This window comes from Epargyreus clarus, unplaced genomic scaffold (genome assembly GCF_041222505.1).
Source record: "Epargyreus clarus isolate Ecla_fem2 unplaced genomic scaffold, WU_Ecla_fem_2.2 ptg000006l, whole genome shotgun sequence".
Lineage (NCBI taxonomy): Eukaryota > Metazoa > Arthropoda > Insecta > Lepidoptera > Hesperiidae > Epargyreus > Epargyreus clarus.
Window position 1 is genome coordinate 10,243,397 of NW_027332214.1, and position 15,268 is coordinate 10,258,664.

At 36.1% G+C, this 15,268-nt stretch overlaps 1 protein-coding gene across 1 annotated transcript; it reads left to right on the forward strand.

The window, feature by feature from the left end:
* Nucleotides 1–314: 314 nt before the first annotated feature.
* Rab1 (RAS oncogene family member Rab1) lies at nt 315–14,538 on the forward strand. Its single transcript, XM_073074017.1, has 5 exons — nt 315–498; nt 949–1,213; nt 2,894–3,025; nt 11,932–12,143; nt 13,318–14,538. Exons 1-4 carry the CDS (start codon nt 485–487, stop codon nt 12,130–12,132), a joined length of 612 nt encoding a protein of 203 aa, XP_072930118.1. The 5' UTR covers nt 315–484; the 3' UTR covers nt 12,133–12,143; nt 13,318–14,538.
* The last annotated feature ends 730 nt before the right edge of the window (nt 14,539–15,268 follow it).

A 15,268-nucleotide genomic window follows, 5' to 3' on the forward strand; every position in this document is an offset into this window, starting at 1 on the left:
TAACCAATTCATTTTGTACGTAAAATCACATATTTGAAACCGTTATGTGTAAAATCAAAACGCTACTAGCGGTTACTATACTCTTTGGCTACTAGCCTCTACTAGTGACATCTAGCGTAAAAAAGTTTGATTTAGATATAATTTATTATTTATAATAATAATTAATTGGTACATACGTAAAATATAAAATATCATTACCTGTCGTATACATTTATTTATAAATAATAATGTTTACATGATATAAGTTAAGAGCGTAATTTTCCGAACGCATTTCAATTTTGCCAAGTGGCACTCCTGTCCTGCCATATGTGAATTTGTCTGACTTACGTCAGTGTGGGTGTTTCAGTGTCGGCGGCCATTATTCTACGTATAATATAATTTTTTTGCTGTTTTGCGCTGTACTAATTTCGAAACAAAGGATTTAACTATACTCAAGATATTCTACAACGCAATCATTTTGGCCAGAAAACGTTTATAGTACAAAATGAACCCAGAATAGTAAGTGACTTTTTGTATGGTGATGTGTGAAACAAGGATGGGCAGAAATTTGTTCAATTTAGCACATTCATTTTGTAAACTCTCATAATATCATCAGTGAAGACCCATTTGCTTAGCATTGAACGTGATTAACGATTTGTAATTTATAGTAATCGTAATGTGTCTGGTGACTCATTGTGTTCACAGTACCAACGAAAACGAAACGTAATCGTAAAAATCACTGAATGGCGCACGAAACTATCGCCTACTTCCGCCCTTATTGTGTACAATTAATACCGATGTTTTTGATTTTCTATTCTGTAATCGTAATTAGGAGTCGTTCTTTGTTTAATCGAACAAAGATACGCCTCCCAACGTTGGTTCGAATCGTGCGTGTTTATCTTTATATGTAGTTGAGGCATCGTATATAAATGGTTAGTGTAGTAATTGCTTCGAATTCCTTTCTTCCAGCGACTATTTGTTTAAACTGCTCCTCATCGGCGACTCCGGCGTAGGCAAGTCGTGTCTGCTGCTCAGATTCGCAGACGACACATACACAGAGAGTTATATCAGTACCATTGGAGTGGACTTCAAAATAAGGACTGTAGAACTAGACGGGAAGACAATAAAGCTACAAATATGGGACACTGCAGGACAGGAGCGGTTCAGAACCATCACGTCGTCATACTACAGGGGGGCACACGGAATCATTATTGTATATGACTGCACAGATCAGGTAAAAGTTTCAAAATATTGCTCACTTCTTTATAATTAAATGTACTAGGATTGTGTATCTATTTGGTGCTATTATAATACAATAAACTCACCAAACGGCTAATATAATCAGCGGGGAATTGGTTTCACTGGTATCATTTATCTGGTGAAAGGGCTTTCCATACCGTGCTTCAATTGCAAAGATTAGTTATCTTCCAGTACAGTTCAGATGATACTATCAGTTCACTTCTCTACAATTCTATTATTAGTATTGACTCAGTTTCTACTATGTCAAGAGTAGTAAAAGAGGAAGCAACTGCAATCATGCAAGGTTGCATCTGAGTATTGAAGTCTAGATAGAATTTATTAATCTCATAACTTAAGCAGGAAGTGAGTTATTGGCCTAGAATCATAATACATCAATTAAATTTATACCTTTGTTCCATATATATTAATTAGTAATATAGATTGCTTATCTTTCTTTTGGTGTATCAATTTATGTGAGTTTTCATACAAGCATGTTGACCACTTGACGACAGGGTGACAAGTTATCCATGAACATCTGTATCCAACTCTATATAAAATGCTTAAGGAGATTTACCTGAACCAATCACAGATGCATTGGCACTTTGAAGTCTAAGATGTTCACATCATATGTAAGTCTGCATCTAGACTCAGATCCAGATCTTTGTACCAAAATGCTCAACTGCTTTATGTTTGAAATACATGTGGCTGTCGCACCTCCCTGGTTGAATTATACTGGTTCAACCACATTTGATTTATTATGGATTAAGTTTAGTTGTTATATATATTTATGTTTTAGTAAAGAGTACAAATCCTAGTTGGAGCAACATCATTATTGAACTATATAACTAATTATATACATTTTAATGACTTCTTTTTAGTATAAATATTTGTTACCTACTTGCACAAGAATGTTGCTCCTCTTAAATCTGCAATTATAATATGCACATTGTTACTATTACATTTGCAAATTGAATATTATGATAATACAGATAACAAAAAAAATGTAAACAACAAATCTAATAGCCGTTTAGCATGCATAATGTGCCAGTCATTAATATTTATGGTACATGTTGAGTTCAGATACAAAATCTGTTACTCTTGGCACCTGGCCAAAGAAGCCAGATTAAAATCAGTGGCTCAACTCAACCAAAATTTAATTACTCATTACATTTTATCATCAAAAGAACCTACTGAACATAAAAAAATGTTCGACTAATTTGCCTCATCTTTTATTAAAATTTGTTCCAACTGCATACAGCCAATTTGACTTTGTGTACATGTTGAAACTATCTATTATTCTCGCAAATATTTGAGTCTGCTATTCATTAGTTTTATTTATTTCCATATCAATTGTGATGTCATAATAGAATTGGTATGTGGCAAGAATAAATGGCATTTTTTGTTTAATACTAGTCTTAATATATTTCAAGAATTTTTGTAATGAGTTTCAGTGCAGAAATTCTTGAAGGACATTTTCTATAGTATAGAAATAGCAAAGGGACATGCTAACAGTTTGATTATAAAGGGTTACAGCTATCCATAGGCATCTGTAATCAACCCCAGATAGGATTTAAATAGATATGGTGTTGGTACCTCCAGGATCAACCCTTCATGGGTTCCCACTCTCAAATATTGATTAAAAATATACTGTGAATTTTACATTTGTTGTTTTCAGGATTCCTTCAGCAACGTCAAGCAGTGGTTGGAGGAAATCGATCGTTACGCGTGCGACAATGTGAACAAACTTCTGGTCGGGAACAAGAGTGACCTCACCACGAAGAAAGCGGTTGACTACAATACAGCCAATGTAAGTTACATTTCAAACTTATTCATTTACATTTACATACGTGTTGTCATGTCGTAGATGTGTAACTTGTGAAAATACACCCATTTTTGATAGAAGAGTAGGAACACAAACTTGAAGTGTGAAGGTTATGTTATTAATAAAGATAAACATTAGTACGTAACATTACAATATAGTATGTGTAAAAATATAACAAAATATGTTTACGCCTGCTACTAATCAATAGCATCTTTCCTACCACTAAACTAATTAGCGCCTGCAAAAATCTATTAGCTTTAATTAAATCTTGTTATTTTTACTTGTCCCTGTTGTCTCGTTGCATCCACGTTAAAATTAAAGTCATCCTCGAAAATCAAGTCTTATAAATTTTCTGACCTCTGGAGCCTTAACATTGGTCCTTCGAGCCGGATTCGCATCAGCGATTAAAGGATCAGCGATTTACGCCAAAGGAATATACACATATTGGAAGAAATATTCGCCACGTGTGTGGAGCTCATATGTGGAGGTTATTGTTCTGGACAAAGGATTTATGAGGAGTGGATCGCGAGAAAGTCGGTATTTTTTGTGTATTTTGTGCCCTAGCCTTGAGTTTAATATCTCAGTTAAATTTAATTTTAAACAAAGATTGTGAGTTATTAGGTTGTGATATTAATCTTGGTTAAAAAAGTTAAAATTTATGTTTAATATAAAATACATTCACTCTTATTGTTAGATTTAGTCAAAACATTGTTATTTAAATAAATAAGGCAAGTTAAGGGAAGTCCATAAACTGATTTATGTAAGTGCCTACTTTCAGTTAGTCTTTGGTTTGGTTTAATATTTTGTAAGCACTAAGTAAAAAGTAAACTATATTTATTAGAAATATATTTAAAAGAAATTAATGTAAAATTCTTAAACATTTTGTTAGTAGGACACATTATATTACTTTACATTATTATTAAATCCATGGTTGTATGCCTTTAATTTCATTAATTACAACTTCTCATTGAGTAGGTACATTACTTCTAATTGTTGTTACTTGTTTTATAGTTTGAATCAAAGATTTTCTTAGAAATAAGTTCCTATTACCTTGCTACAATAGTGTTAAGGTTGTAAGATAAGTTATCTACTAGCCAATTGTTATTTTATATATAATTGTAACATTATTAAAATAATTGAAACATAAATTCTTGAATGAATTTTACAAATTGTTAATTAGTTAGCCAATACAGTTGAACTTGGTTATTTATTGTACATATAGATATCTTATTATTAGGTTAATTTAGTGGTTAAACGTAACCACATATTGGAACTGTAAAATAATTGTATATTCATATACTAATTCCAGGGTTGTGCAGCTGACTCCCAAAAATGTCTGAGAAAAGCGAATTAATAAAGGAATTTTCTGAATTAACAAAGAAACGTAGCAGTTACAAAGGTCAGGTTACAATTTTTATTGGATTTCTGAAATCCCTTGGACCCCCGAGCTCTAAGGACATAGGTGAGTTAGAATTGCGTTTGAATAGGTTAAACTCATTGTATGCCCAATACGATAAGATTCAGACCAGATTAGAATGTATAGCTGAAAATATTGATCAACAATTAGAGGAACGAGAAGAATTTGAGAATAGGTATTATAAAACAATGAGTCAGGCGCGCGAAATGCTTGAAAATTGCAAAGGAACCCAAGTACCCTTGCCTAGCGATTGCGGATCACGTAGTGGGAAGCTAAATCCTGTCAAGTTGCCTACCATACAGATACCAAAATTTACTGGTTCGTTTAATAATTGGCTAGAATTTAGGGATACTTTCACTAGCCTCATACACGACAATGACGACATTGACGATGTAAATAAATTCCATTATTTACGAGCGTCGTTGGAGGGTTCCGCTGCGGTGGTTATTTCATCCATTGAGTTTTCGTCCATCAATTATAATGTCGCATGGAGACTCCTATGTGATCGTTTCGATAATAAGCGGTTGTTAATTCAACACCATGTAGCTGCGATATTTAATATTGAACCGGTTACACGGGAGTCTGCCAGTAACCTTAAAAACATAATAGATCAGTTAAATAAAAATATTCGTGCATTAGATTCGTTGGGCGAGCCCACTAAGCACTGGGATACTCTTCTCCTCCACATAATTACTCATAAGTTAGATAGCAAAACCTATCGTGAGTGGGAGGAGTACAAAGGTCGTTTGGATATTGAGACGCGCGTGCAGCTTCAAAATTTTATTGAGTTTATGCGTATACGCACCAACCTACTAGATACAATTGAATTTTCACGACAGACGCACCAATTACCTACCAATTACAATCATAATAACAATAGACATTCTAAAGTTAAGGCTATGGTCACAACACAAAATAAAGTAAGCAATTTAATTTCGAAGGACTCCTGTCCAAAGTGCAGCGGCGAGCATAGGTTAAATAACTGTCCTCAGTTTTTAGCGTTAAGTAATGAAGCTCGGCTGCAATTATTACCTACGTTCAAGATTTGTTTTAACTGTTTTTCGAAGTCTCATTTTTCAAACAGTTGTAAAAAACAAGGTTGCAAAATTTGTAAACGCAAGCATTCAGCGTTAGTTCACGTTACAGTTAATGATAAGAAGCCACTTGTGCATAGTGACCGCACCGATGACGTCATCGGCGTGACTCCCTCCACCGGTTCAAATAACTTAACATTATCAGCGAGCGTGTCGTCCGCGAGTCATGAAGTAACTAACCGCGGCGACGTTATTCTAGCGACTGCGCTGGTTCAGTTATATGATTCCAACAATCGCGTTCATGTCGGGCGCGCCGTTTTGGATTCCGGTAGCACGTCGAGCTTATTGTCGGATAAAATGTTCCGACGGTTAAATTTGCCTTATAATCAGATAAATCAATCTGTTCAGGGCATAAACAATGTGACTACGTATATTGATAAAATGTGTAGTTTGCGTTTGCAGTCACTTGATAACATTTTTATGCGTAATATAAATTGTTTTGTTTTGCCGTCCTTAACGGATAATGTACCGAGTCGTACAGTTAATATTTCGCATCTTAATTTACCCACTGACGTTTGTTTGGCGGATCCTCACTTTTATAGACCCGAGTCAGTGGATTTAATTTTAGGTGCGGACATTTTTTGGGATTTAATTGGATCGCAAAGAATTAATTTAGGAAGTAATAAACCTACGCTTTGCGAAACTAGGTTAGGATGGATAATTTCTGGTCCGATTAATAATAAGTCTTTTAAAGTATATCCACCTAAACCCATTCAGTGTAATTATGTGAGTGACAATTCGACTATCGATAAGTTATCAAATCAAATTATACAAAATCAACTCGCAGAATTTTGGAATTTAGAAGAAGTTAACGATTTTATTCATTCTAGTTATTCACCGGAACAGAAGTTATGCGAAGAACATTTCATTAATAATACTACTCGTATGCCAGATGGCCGGTTTTGTGTAAGAATCCCATTAAAGGAGAACCCTAACGTTTTAGGTGATTCGTTGCAACGAGCTAAACAGTGTTTTTTATCGTTGGAACGCCGGCTTATAAAACAACCGAAACTATATGAAATGTACCAGGAGTTTATGTCGGAGTACCAGTCGTTGGGTCACATGTCAGAGTGTGAGCTCAAATCGGAAAATAATGCACATTATATCCCACATCATGGCGTCCTGCGGGAGAGTAGCACGACGACCAAATTAAGGGCTGTTTTCAACGCTAGCTCTCCCACCAGTAGTGGAGCTACTTTCAATAGTATTCAATTGGTAGGTCCTACTGTACAGGACGACCTTTTATCCATTCTGTTAAGATTTAGACAGCACAAGTACGTTATTTTAGCCGACGTTGAGAAAATGTACCGGCAGATACTTGTGCATCCTGACGATAGGTATTTACAGCGTATCCTGTGGCGCGATAAGCCAACTCAGTCGCTTAGGGCATTTGAACTTAATACAGTAACGTATGGAACGGCGAGTGCACCGTACCTTGCCACTAGGTGCCTTAAGCAACTTGGACTCGAATGTAAAGACACTCAGATCTCAAAGGTAATACTTCACGATTTTTATGTTGATGATCTGTTGAGTGGTGGGGATGATTTGAATGAAGTTCGAGATCTTCGTGAGAAGATAACGGCTACCCTTGCCTCTGCTCGCTTACCACTGAGAAAGTGGAAGACAAACGAGCCTCAGTTAGTGTCAGAGTTTACGGAGTCCACGCATAATTTAAATATTGGGGGTAACGATTCCAGTAAAACTTTAGGTTTAGGATGGTTATCTAAACCCGATGACTTATATTTTCCTATTGGGATAAGTGTAACTACTGAAAGGAAGGGATATTCAAAACGTGAGATCCTTTCATTAATTTCCAAAATATTTGATCCACTAGGCCTTGTGTCTCCAGTCGTTATTAAATTTAAAATATTTTTGCAAATGTTATGGTTGCACAATCTATCGTGGGATGAACCCTTGACTCGGGACATTCAAGAGACCTGGTTTAATTTAATAAAAAATATACAAGCTTTAAACCATTTACGTATACCACGCTGCGTAATAATCGATTCATTTATTCGAGTAGAATTTCACGTATTTTCCGACAGCTCGGAAAAGGCTTACGGTGCGTGTCTGTACGTTCGCAGCATAGACGATAAAGACAGAATATTAGTACGTTTATTACTAGCTAAAAGTAGGGTCGCACCTATCAAAGCCACAACAATTCCCAGGCTTGAGCTTTGTGGTGCTCTCGTTGCGGCTAGGCTATATGAAAAGGCTTGCAAGTCTCTAAGACTAACGGTAACAAGAACTATATTCTGGACTGATTCAACCATTGTCTTAGGTTGGTTAAAAATGTTGCCAACCAAGTTACATACGTTTGTCCGTAACCGTGTTGGAGATATACTCGAAAAAACTGGCGATTGCGAATGGCGTCACGTTCCTTCTGATCAAAATCCAGCAGATCATGTGTCACGCGGAGTCAGTGTTGATGCCATTCAATCTCTCGAGATGTGGTGGTCAGGACCTGATTTTTTAAAGGGACCTAGTAAGAATTGGCCGTCTACGAAATCATTGTTAGATTGTGAACCGCTACCTGAAATACGTCCCGAAATATCGTGTTTAGTAAAAATGAATAATAATGATCACCCTTTAGAATTTATAAAATTTGAACGGTTTTCGAATTTTATTCGGCTGAAACGTGCTATTGCATATGTGCTACGATTTATCGCATCATGTAAGGGACAGCGTCCTACAAACAATTTCCTTACTGAAACTGAATTAAATAATTCATTAAATATTATAATATGCACCGTTCAGCGAGAATCGTTTTCAGAATACCAGCTATTATTGCAGAAGAAACCTTTGCCTCCTAAGAGTTCTTTATTAAAATTTAATGTATTTTTGGATGAAAATAATTTAATGCGTGTTGGTGGTCGTATTAATAATTCAGAGTTCTTATATGATAAAAAACATCCTTTATTATTACAGTCCACTCATAGATTCACACAGTTGTTATTTAAATATGAACATATAAAGCTTTTACATGCTGGACCACAACTATTGTTAGCATCAATTAGAGAAGTCTATTGGCCAATCGGTGGCCGTAATTTGGCAAAGGCTACTTGTCATCGTTGTATTAGGTGCGCACGAATGAGAGGAAAGGTTAAACCTCCTATAATGGGTAACTTACCACGGCAGCGCCTTACTCCTGGCGGTTATCCGTTCGAATGCGTCGGCGTTGACTACGCCGGTCCTATTGCGTCTATAAGTCGTCAAGGACGTGGTTGTCGTATCGTGAAGGTGTACATAGCGATTTTCATATGTTTCACTACCAAAGCCATCCACTTGGAATTGGTAGGTGACTTGACAAGTAATAGCTACATCCAAACATTACGAAAATTTATTGCTCGTCGTGGAAAGCCACGACATATATATTCTGATAACGGAACTTCATTTGTTGGAGCATACAATGAGTTGGCGACTTTCTTAAAGCAAAACTCTAACTCGTTGTCCGGTGACCTAGTGAATGAGGGAATTAATATTCACTTTATTCCCGCGTATTCACCACATTTTGGTGGAATTTGGGAGGCAGCTGTAAAATCTACTAAATTTCATTTGGTAAGAGTGTTAGGAAATAGCAATTTAACGTATGAAGAATTGTATACAACTTTGACGCAAATTGAAGCTATTTTAAACTCGCGACCACTCACTCCTTTGTCTTCGCATCCAGATGATTTAAATCCACTGACGCCAGGTCATTTTTTAATTGGGCGTCCACTAACCGCCATTCCGACCCAGGATATTCAACATTACAAGGACACTCATTTGACAAGATTTCAACGAGTTGAACAACTCCGTCAGCACTTTTGGACGAGGTGGAGCAAAGAATATATATCCGAATTGCAAAAACGTACTAAATGGCAGACACCATCCTCACCACTGGAGATCAACTCATTAGTCCTTTTGAAAGAGGAAAATCTACCGCCGTTGAAGTGGAAGCTGGGTCGAATTGTGGCACTATTCCCCGGATCGGATAACGTCGCTCGTGTAGCAGAAATCAAGACGTCCAGTGGGATCGTCAAGAGATCATTCAGTCGAATTTGTCCGCTTCCAAGTAACGATTCCGTCTAGATGGTTGAATGCAGAGCCTTCAACGCCTGGGGGCATGTTTACGCCTGCTACTAATCAATAGCATCTTTCCTACCACTAAACTAATTAGCGCCTGCAAAAATCTATTAGCTTTAATTAAATCTTGTTATTTTTACTTGTCCCTGTTGTCTCGTTGCATCCACGTTAAAATTAAAGTCATCCTCGAAAATCAAGTCTTATAAATTTTCTGACCTCTGGAGCCTTAACAAAATACTTGCAATGCAATTACTTAATTAACTCCCATATTTGATAAATGATAATGAATGACAAATAAAGCAGCATATATTTATATTTATAGCTTGTAAATAATAACTTACATAATAATATGTACTCCATAGCTAATCAAAGATATGTCTTCAACAATCTCTTATAATATTAATGTTTACTATATTAAAGGGAAAGGCTAAATATCTAACACGCAAAGTGGTCATTTTTTTGATTTTTAACCTTTCCAGTGACTCTATAGTGGTAATATAGGCCGCTATGACAACAAATACAAAAAATAAATAAAGCTCTCATAATAAATGGTAGTCGCCATACAAGAAACTGCTATTTTTCGGCGCTTTTGGCTTTATCTTTTGACAGTAAGGATGAGATATATTATTTTTCTTTCCTTTGTTGAGGCCCTTCCCGCCCTTCTTTTATGGAGACCCCGGGGCAGTAGCCCTGCCTGCCTCCCCCTAATCCGGTACAAACCCGCGTAACAGGAAAAGGCCCTTACTATATGTATCGCAGTATCGAAACGTGTTGATAAACAAATGAGCAATGATTATACACAATGACAGAACTTGTAAGCAGTGTTCGTTTGTTTCTATTTTCAGCTTGTTTTAGCTTGCAGGAGCGACCTTAATGACGTCATAACTCTTAAACTACTAACAAAAAGTATAGAATCGAACACTTCTATTTATTTTTATTCAAGTACAAGTTTTGTGTAACAGACTAGAATTGAGTAAGGTCATTGCACTAGTTTCATCATGGCCTTGTTGACCGGTCGTATTAATTTCGGATTCGAGCAGTCGAAGATCAAATATAAATCTCGCTTCTTAAGTTTCCGATGTCATATTGTATCTATTACCATTTTTTATTCCTTGCCTTGATAGAGAAAAAAAAGAATTTGTTTGTATTGTCCTATCCAAAATTCTATTTGTCCCCAGGGAAATCACATTAGGCAGTTTGTTCCAAGAAACAAAGACATAAAATCAAACAACGATAGTTTTACATTTATATACTAAGCATAGGAAATAGATTTTATTTTGAAACACGTCATTTCAATATACAGGGTGAATTTTTCCCCTGTGAATTCTATTATAATGGTCCTAAAAGTAACCTTAACTAAGTCGGACATAAAAATATAAATTCTTGAAGAACAAAACGTCCATTTCGAATGATTTGAAACATTGAGCCAAAAAATTGTTAATACGCGAAATGTTTAAATTGATGAATGGCGGGAACATAACTGCCAAATTAATATAAAAAAATATGTATTTTCTTAAAATTGAGGCTTTTCCTTTAGTTTGTCATTTATCATTACTTCCCAGAATTTGATCCTTATAAGCGACACTATCAGATGGTGGAATAATATAGAGGGTGTAATTTTTTTAAAAATGAACTCGTTCGATTCCCGGGTAGGGAAAAAGATATTTTAAAAAACTAATGATGCAGTTTTAGTTTTTATCAAAATCGGCCTCGTAACTCCTTTCAGCATTTTTCGCTAATCCTTATAGTTTCGGATTTGGCCCTGAAGGCCCGTTTTAAAAATTCACCCTGTATATTAGATCATTATTTATAATTATAAATATTTTTTTAGTTATAAGTTTTTCAGTTCTAGCATAAATCACACATCCCTCATACTGAGATAGAAAACGGCACAGTACATTATCATGAAACAAAAATAAATATAGTCACTTAAATTCCTTATTACATTTGATAGCAATCTTAGTGTCTATATAATTTTTGAAACTATGAAACCAGCACTTCTATACCTTTATTTTTAAGTATTGATGATATTAACGATAGGTTTACCATCACCTGATGGTGACCAAAGTTAACCAAAGTTATTGTTATTTAGTCCGCTCTGAAATTATTGCGCGCAGGTTAGCATATACTCCGTAACGTAAGGACACAATAACGCAGCTATGTACCCGTGGGCGGGCAGCGGAGGGTGTCGGGGGTTCCGCGCTGTCTTCGTCCCGCTAATATCTACAATTTGCTGTTGCGTCGCGACTCGTTTCTACGTTCGAAGCGGACTAGCAGTTTAGCGTGGACTCTACTAACAATGGTTTCTTCCACAGCAATACGCCGAGCAGCTGGGCATACCGTTCCTGGAGACGTCAGCTAAGAACTCGTCGAACGTCGAGCAGGCGTTCATGACGATGGCGGCGGAGATCAAGAGCCGCGTGGGCCCGCCGTCCGCGGGCGCCGCGCCCGCCGGCGCCTCCGTCAAGATCGACCAGGGCCGCCCCATCGACACCGGCAAGTCGTCTTGCTGCTGAACGTACACACGGTATGGTCATTGTTTATCTATACTAATATTATAAAGAGGAAAACTTTGTTTGTTTGATTGTAATGAATAGGCTCAAAAACTACTGGACCGATATTAAAAATTATTTCACCATTCGAAAGCTACATTATCCACGAGTAACATAGGCTATATTTTATATGAAATATATTTGATAAATAGATTTTGAGGCGGTACAAAGTTTGCCGGGTCAGCTAGTCTTCTATATATATAAACACTAGCTGACCCGGCAAACGTGTTGCCAAATAAAGAAAAAATATTAAGGATGAACAACCCTCGTCACTTAGGGATATGAAAAATAGATCATAGTAGCCGATTCTCAGACCTACTGAATATGCATATAAAATTTGGTGAAAAACAGTAAAGCCGTTTTGGAGGAGTATGATAACTAACACTGTGACATGTGAAACTATACATTTGATCATGTAATGAGGCACTTCTTTTGTGGAGGCTACGGGACAGGAGCCCTGCCTGACCTTCCCTCGTTTTAAGTTTGTGGTAATCCAAATATTCAGGCTGTTAGAACTTGGCTTATAATCTATAACAAAGTTGTTGTGCATGAGCCCACAAAGGTTTCCGAGTTAGTACGACCAATGTTCGACTGATTTTTTTTTATAATATAGGAGTAGCAGGCGAACATGCAGTCCACCTGATTGTAAGTAGCTACTGTCCTCCATGGACATCTAAAATCAGTCAGGTCAGGACTAAGCTGAAATGCTTCGGAAAAGAGTGTCTCCTTTACTACAACCTTCAAACCACTGCTGTTATTGGGCAGAAATAGGTATGTAGCAAAATATGTATGTAGCAGTGGTGCCGCCGGAGTCGAACCACAGGATTCTACTACCTCCAAAAATACTACATTCATATGCTCTAAAAACATTACCTTCCACAGTATGATAAAAAAACGACTAAACTGTTTTGTCATTGCCTATTTATACTTAAAATCTAATGGCCCGAGATCAGCCTTAGTTGTGTTACTATATTAGAAGGTTAAATTGGAAGCATAATATAAATGTCTCACTCCTACCACGCCTTTTAAACCAAGACACAGTGTTACATCGCTTTAAAGATCGATAAGCCGTGTTTTTTTTTACTTTAAACTAATATGTTTATATGACAATTAGTTTTAATTATTTAACAATTATTTTTACCTTTGCAGGTTGGTGGCGGGGCGGGGGAGCGGGGCCGCCACACCCATTAATTAAAATGCAATTACCACAAAACGTTTCATGATCGCATCCTTATTATTATAAATAAAGTATAAATAATTTAGTGTCGAGTGCCGACCACCGGCTCGTACATCGTAAGCTAACTTCTCTTAAGTTGCTATTGTCCGATATATTGTTAGTAAAACGGAACGAGGTGAAATGGATGGGTGTATGATTATACATGTTTATATATATAATGAATATTGTAGGTTAATTTTGTGCTGTATTCCAAAATAAGAATTTTGATGCAGGTCTTTATAGCTGATCAACGGTTTACGTATGCGAAATTCCCAAGTGTTTTGTTGAGCGTTATACGAGCCTTGATGGGTCGTGGTCAGGTTTTCGGATGCAGTGAAGCACAATCAACAGCGGACTGCATTTAATGTAACAACAGTATTTCTAAAGTTCCATCCTTAAAACGCCTTGAGCTCTGACCTCGGCCTAGTTGAGTGACTAACTGTATAGTAAGGAGTAAGTCGAACGCTGTTATTCGTCGTTCGTGGTCGCCTTCAAGCTGTCCATTACGAAGTGTAGGCTAATTTTTTAGTTATATTCCAGCTTTTGTTACGTTATAATTAAATGAAGCGTCACTGAGGTACTAACTTTAAACTATATCTTCATATGCACCGAGTGTTAATATTCCATTATATATTTTATGTTATAATTCGTACTGGGGTTGTGCTATGTTCAAAATTTTGTGTTAGTAATTCATTTGATACTCTCGTAATTTTTAACACAAAATTGTAGATATAGCAATGGGCCTTAGAGAATTAGACAGTTGTAAAGTGAACGTAGCTATCGATAATGCCGAGCAGGAATAGTGTTAATTAAAAGACATAAATTATATCAGAATCACAGCAATATATTGTGATCATTTTAATGAAGGTCCAATGTTTTAAATGTCGGTCAATTTAATTTCATCTTAAATTATTGTCATTATATTTACCCTAGATATATTTTGTCTAAGTCGTGATATAGATCGGACGGTCATTTGAAACACTGGATGGGTAAAATTATTTAACTATTTCTCGGTCTTATGTAATATGTTACACGAGTACTTCGTTATTTTTGTACTACGGTGTCGAGAACTAAGTTTACTTAAATCAATCCGCTAACCCACTGTAATTCTGTATTAAGGGTTTCTTAGAAATTAAAACAGTATGCTATTAAAAGGGTGTTTTATTTCCTTGCCTCGTAATCATTTAGTTTTTAATTAATTGACACATGAAAGATAAATTGTTTACACGCGTACACACACATATGTATTATCAACATTCATTTATCCTCGCAAATTAATGTATGAAACATGTTTTTGTATTATTTTAATATGAATAAAACAAGTACAATTTCGACAATATTTTAAATACTTTTTGGTTAATCCCATCATGAAAATGTCTTAACACGCTAGCGTTGAATGGTTTAAATAGCTACATAATATGAACTGCCTTACATACAAATTTATAAATGGCCGTCGAATTCAAATAGTAATAATGGAAGGATGAAGTTCACGAAACTTTATAGTAATTTTCTATTAATTTAAGTCATTAACAGCAACACCGCATCATGTATTCGTAGTCGTGGCAGAGACCGTGTAAGTTGAGTGGGCATTGCAGAAATTCTGGACAGAGTACCGGCACTTTATCTGTAAAAATGTAATATACAAATTTAATTACATAATAGTCGAATCAAATAATTTTTAAATATTTTTATAAAGCTTTAGTTTTCAAGGTGGAAGATATCTTCGGCGTATCGCAGAAGCATTCTTCTAATGATTAATAATAAATACGCAATGTTTGCAGTGACTGCTTAGTAGTTGAAACTCGGCTTTAGGGGGGCCCGTGGTTCAAACCCAGGCACGATTCATGACCTCTGATTTTTAGATATTATAATGTTAGTTAACCA

Coding starts and splice junctions, on each gene's coding strand:
- Rab1 (XM_073074017.1), top strand. Junction 1,214..2,893: donor TATATGACTGCACAGATCAG/GTAAAAGTTTCA, acceptor TGTTGTTTTCAG/GATTCCTTCAGCAACGTCAA. Junction 3,026..11,931: donor TTGACTACAATACAGCCAAT/GTAAGTTACATT, acceptor TTTCTTCCACAG/CAATACGCCGAGCAGCTGGG.